This window comes from Saccostrea echinata, unplaced genomic scaffold (assembly GCF_033153115.1).
Source record: "Saccostrea echinata isolate AGI-Se365-2 ecotype Australia unplaced genomic scaffold, CSIRO_AGI_Sech_v1 ptg000010l, whole genome shotgun sequence".
Lineage (NCBI taxonomy): Eukaryota > Metazoa > Mollusca > Bivalvia > Ostreida > Ostreidae > Saccostrea > Saccostrea echinata.
Window position 1 is genome coordinate 4540158 of NW_026889759.1, and position 4843 is coordinate 4545000.

A 4843-nucleotide genomic window follows, 5' to 3' on the forward strand; every position below is an offset into this window, starting at 1 on the left:
CATCTTTTCAAAATCTTCTTCTCAAGAACCACTGGGCAAGAAAAGATGAAACTTATGTTAAGCTTCATTACATACTCTAGATTCAATTTTTTTTTTCGTATCATAATCCCAAGGAATAAAGCGGACCACAAAAGGGGTAGAAGTTTTACATAGGAATATATAGGATATGTCTTTAAAAATCTTCTCGAGAACAGCAAAACCATGATTAGTCATATCATTATAGAAGTATCCTCAGGTAGCGTAGATTCAGGTTTGTTCAAATCATGTCCCCTGGGGATAGGGCCACAACAGTAGGTCAAAGTTTTACATAGGAATATAAAGGTGTGATGGTTAATGGGCATTGAAGACTTAAAATAGTGGAATGACCTGACAACTTTTGGAATGGATTAGCCAAAGGGTATAGAAGGCAAAGCTTTGGGAAAGTCAGGCACTGAGAAGCTAGCTGAAGAAGTTGTCTGTCCAATCCGCAATAAAAAACTTAAGGGTAAGAGCAAAATAAAAGTATAAAAGTTATAAGCACCAATGGCAAGTATCCTATGGAACTGACGTTAAGTTCTGGGTGTAGTAAATCTGAAGAAGATTGAGATACCTGGTTCTTATCTATCAGTAGGAACCTAGGGGAGAAACAAGGTGCAAGTAGTACCTTGCCCAGTCCCCATCCCTTAGAGATAAGAGAAAAAATTTAGTACTGTGTGATTTACCCTCAGACAGAGCAGTCTTAATAATCATTCCAATCATTAACTCAGAGTGAGTAAAAGGAAAGTGAATATGGCTGGTGAGGATCCCGTAGTGAAGAAGAGTCCCTCTCCCATTCAACTGCAGCCATTTACAGAAAGCACGGTAAGATTCAGACCATATTTCTTGCACCTTTGCCTGACCGTTTGCTTGTCAATTGATGTTGACTGTATCAGGCCTTGACCTCTTGACTTCCTATTGACAGGATGCCAAGATGCTGAACAATTCAAAAGGAACATCAGCAAGAGCCACTTCAACAGCCATGGAACCTCATATGGAAGTATTTTTGATTTATTCCTTTCTGTCTTTTTTGTATCCCCTATCCCTTCCTTAATCTAACATAACTAATCATCCACCCCCTCTCCCCCCTCACCCCTGATGACGCTTTCCAACTTTATTGTCTTTGCTTGCTAACTTATTTTTCAACTAATTTTGTTGTAATGATTATTACTTGAATTTCTGTAATTTGTTGCATTGTTTTGAATCGTTACTAATCTTGTGTCAGTTGTATATTTTCAGGGGATCGGACGAAGGACCACACAGGCGGAGCAGGGTCGACCAACAGACGAAGAGAAGTCCATTGCCCAGCTATGTCCAGCAGCCAACATTGGCCAAAGCAGTAACATCTGCTTTTCTTATGACTGTTTGTCACTTCATAGGAAGTGTTAGTGTCCCTTCTTTGATGTCTTGTTTTTGCATTGTTAACAGATGATGGTTTAGGCTGACCAGGGAAGTCCGCTTTTTTAAGTACACATACAGTATTTACAGTGATTAATTCATATTGGTAAATAGCAAAGGGGAATAACTTCTCTCAGTAGTGTACAAATTTCACTACAAGATCAATAGAGCCCTCCTAGCACCAAAACACTTGACCCAGTGGTTCAAAATTTCACAAATCTAGTAAAAATACCCTTGCTAATTACAAGTTTTGTTCTCCGTTTGCCTCTTATATGCCCAGGAGCAGACAGGATTTTCAAAGCATCAATACATTTTCACTATATGATCAATAGAGTCCTGTCCTAGCAATAGAACCCTTGCTCATTATAACCATGCAGTAAATTTGTTTGCGTAATACCCAGGAGCAGAGAAGACAATTTTAAGAGAATGAATGCATTTTCACTACTTGAACAATAGAGCTCTGCTCTAACACCAGAACACCTGACCCCATAATTTAGGAAGAGGCATCCTTGCTCATCATAACCATGCAGTAAGTTTGTTTGCTTAATACCCTGGAGCAGAAAAAAAGATTTTCAAAGAAATGCATTTTCACTATATAATCAATAGAGATCCACCCTAACTCCAGAACCCCTGGAGCCATGAAATTCAAAATTTTGGTTCAAGAATAATTCCTTGATCATGCTCACAGTTTGACTGCTTGATGTCCAGGAATAAAGAAAAGATTTTTGAAAAGTGCATTAATTTTGATGGTTTTGGCCCCATGGGGGAAAGGATCATGAAATTCATAATTTCTGTACCCTTTGCCCACAGATGCTCTTTACCAGAAGTGGTTGAAATTGGCTTGGGGGTTTATGAGAAAAAGCTGAAAATGTTCAAAAGTTTACAATTGGAGGACGAGAAACAACAACGGACAAAAACAGACAGCAATAGGTCACCTGATTGACTGGGTGACCTAAATATACATAAGCATAGTCATATGAAAATTCACCTTTGTTTTAAAGCGTGGCCCCATGTATAGAGCGGGGCCTCTTTTGGGAGGCTGTACTATTTCAAAGAGGAAAGAAAAACATTGCTCAGAATTAATTTATTGCAAAGAGGCAATATTAGTGTCAAATACATTCTACAAAGCCTTCAACTCAGCTTTTTATTCTGTAGAAGAAAAAAATACTCAGAAACAAATGTACTACATTCATATGCAACTAAAAAAATGTAAAAATTAAAATCTCATAAAAAGTATGAACTTCACTGTTAATTCTAGATCTGATGGCAGCATTTGGAGAAAATGGAACATAAATGTAATATGTTAACTGTCTTGTGTAGCAGAAACTTTCCTGGGAAGAGAAATTAACTGACTTGACTAGGATCAATGCTAAGTCAGTGTTTCAATCTTATTTGTGTTTCTGGAAGAATTTTTGGCTGTCTTTGACATTGGGCTTCATTGTATCAGCTCCTGGCTTCCAACCAGCAGGGCATACTGAAAATCATAAAAAGTTTACTTAAATTCGCCATTATGATAGTCTTAGGCTTAGTATTTCAAACAAAGCTAGACAAGTTATTTTTAAGGAGCAGTTGAATTTTGGTAGTGTATACAGGGTTATTTTCACTCCATGTTATTTTCGCCCTTTCATACTTGCAAATAATTCTGCCCTGTTTTAAATTTGCCCATGCAGTCACAGTTCTGTTTAAGAAATTATACTGTGTTCTTTGAATTCACCCTGTTTTAAATTCACCCAATTGTGAGTAGGGTGAAGGGGCGAAAATAAAATGGGAAGGGGTGTGTGTGTGTGAAATTTTCCCTGTATACAGTATCTCAAACACTGATCTACTGACTGGAGTTGAAGACAATGTACTTTATTATGCATATGTCAAAATTATGCATATTTTACTTCAAAATTCTTATTATTCAAACACTTTTAATAAAAATTGTGCAATTTCATAAAATGAAGGTAAATATTCCAATCGTGAGGCATTTTGAGCCTGTATACCTTCTCCATGTTTGTCAGTGAACTGGAAGGCTTGTACAAGTCTCAACGTTTCATCAACAGATCTACCGACGGGAAAATCATTCATCGTGTACTGACGTAAGATTCCTTTACCATCAATAATGAATAATCCCCTGAAAAAAAAAAAATGTTCAAGTTTATGAATGTAACTCCTTTCTGCAAATTTAAGTTCTAATTCTCTAGAACTGGTTCCATTTTGTTATGTAATTTGTACTGTGGAAGCATTTTAATTGTGGGGGGGTCAATGTTTGTGGGCAAGCAAAATTTCACTTGTTGGTGGTGACTTAATTTCATGATTACTCACTAATATGGTAGATTCAATGATCAATATACATGTATTTACAAAATAAATGTTCATGGGGATGAAAATTCATGGGTATAAGGGTGACCCACGAAGTCCACAAACATTGGTCCCCCACGAACAATGATGAATCCACAGTATTTGATGAAGCATGGCTTTAAATGTCTAGACATATGATGGTCTGATTAGCAACACATCAAATACGTTAATTCACTTCATCATGCAATTTGTTGTTGATCAGATTAACAGAAAAGATTTTTTGTTTAAATACTTTTATAAAGTCAGTGTCATGGATAACTATGAAAGTGTGTGCCATATTCAGATGTGGTTGATGGTCTCTCTAGAATGGGTGTGCATGTTGGAAATGTTTTCTTTTGTGATAAGGTAGAGTGATGGAACTTTCATGTACATGCATAAATTTTATTACGTACATCAAGGTTTGTTATACTACAGTTTTTACTGGAACATCTACTCTTTGAAATACATGTATATTTTATTCTTGAGTTTTCATTGTTATCAAACATTTTATTTGTAGTTATACTATATATAAGCATTTGATTCATTACCTATTCACTCAAGTAAATCTGTTGAAAACAAAAAAGATACATGTAGATGCATCCAGAATAAGTGACATTGACTATAAAAGACGGCAACTTCCTCAGAGTTACTAGATTGAAGACACTGGATACACCTATAAACACTTGTGAATAGTGATTTATAGACTGGACAAGATGAGTTATAGACATATATTCACAACAGAAGCATTTACAGAAAATACAAGTTGGAAGTGGACAACTAATAAAATTATAGTGTCTCGGGGACTTAAGGAAGCTCTAAACAATAAAGAAAAATATTTTTTGGACTTTGAGAAAATTTTATCATGTAAAAGTGTACATACTGAGCTTTAGTTAGTTCATTTTCAACATAGGATACCTGACATTTTTTTTCCAGGGAGAAACATTCAAAATCAGTGAAGTATTAGTGAATAGAAATCACAGTGTTTGTACTAGCATTCCAAAATTACATACAAATAATGTATCTTAAGGGATGAATTTAACAGCTACCCATGTTATATTTTAATACCTATGCTTTATAAATCCTGAGGCAGACCATAAAAAAGTGTAAT

The 4843-nt window shown here is 35.7% G+C and overlaps 1 protein-coding gene across 1 annotated transcript in view; it reads right to left on the bottom strand.

The window, feature by feature from the left end:
- Window positions 1-2482: 2482 nt before the first annotated feature.
- The window catches only part of LOC133184613 (peroxiredoxin-like), a 17707-nt gene continuing 15346 nt past the window's right edge, over window positions 2483-4843 (bottom strand). The window contains exons 5-6 of the mRNA XM_061319701.1: window positions 3399-3529; window positions 2483-2887 (exon numbers count right to left, since the gene is read on the bottom strand). Coding sequence (XP_061175685.1) covers window positions 2802-2887; window positions 3399-3529 — 217 coding nt within the window. The 3' untranslated portion in view covers window positions 2483-2801. The remainder of the gene's footprint in view (window positions 2888-3398; window positions 3530-4843) is intronic.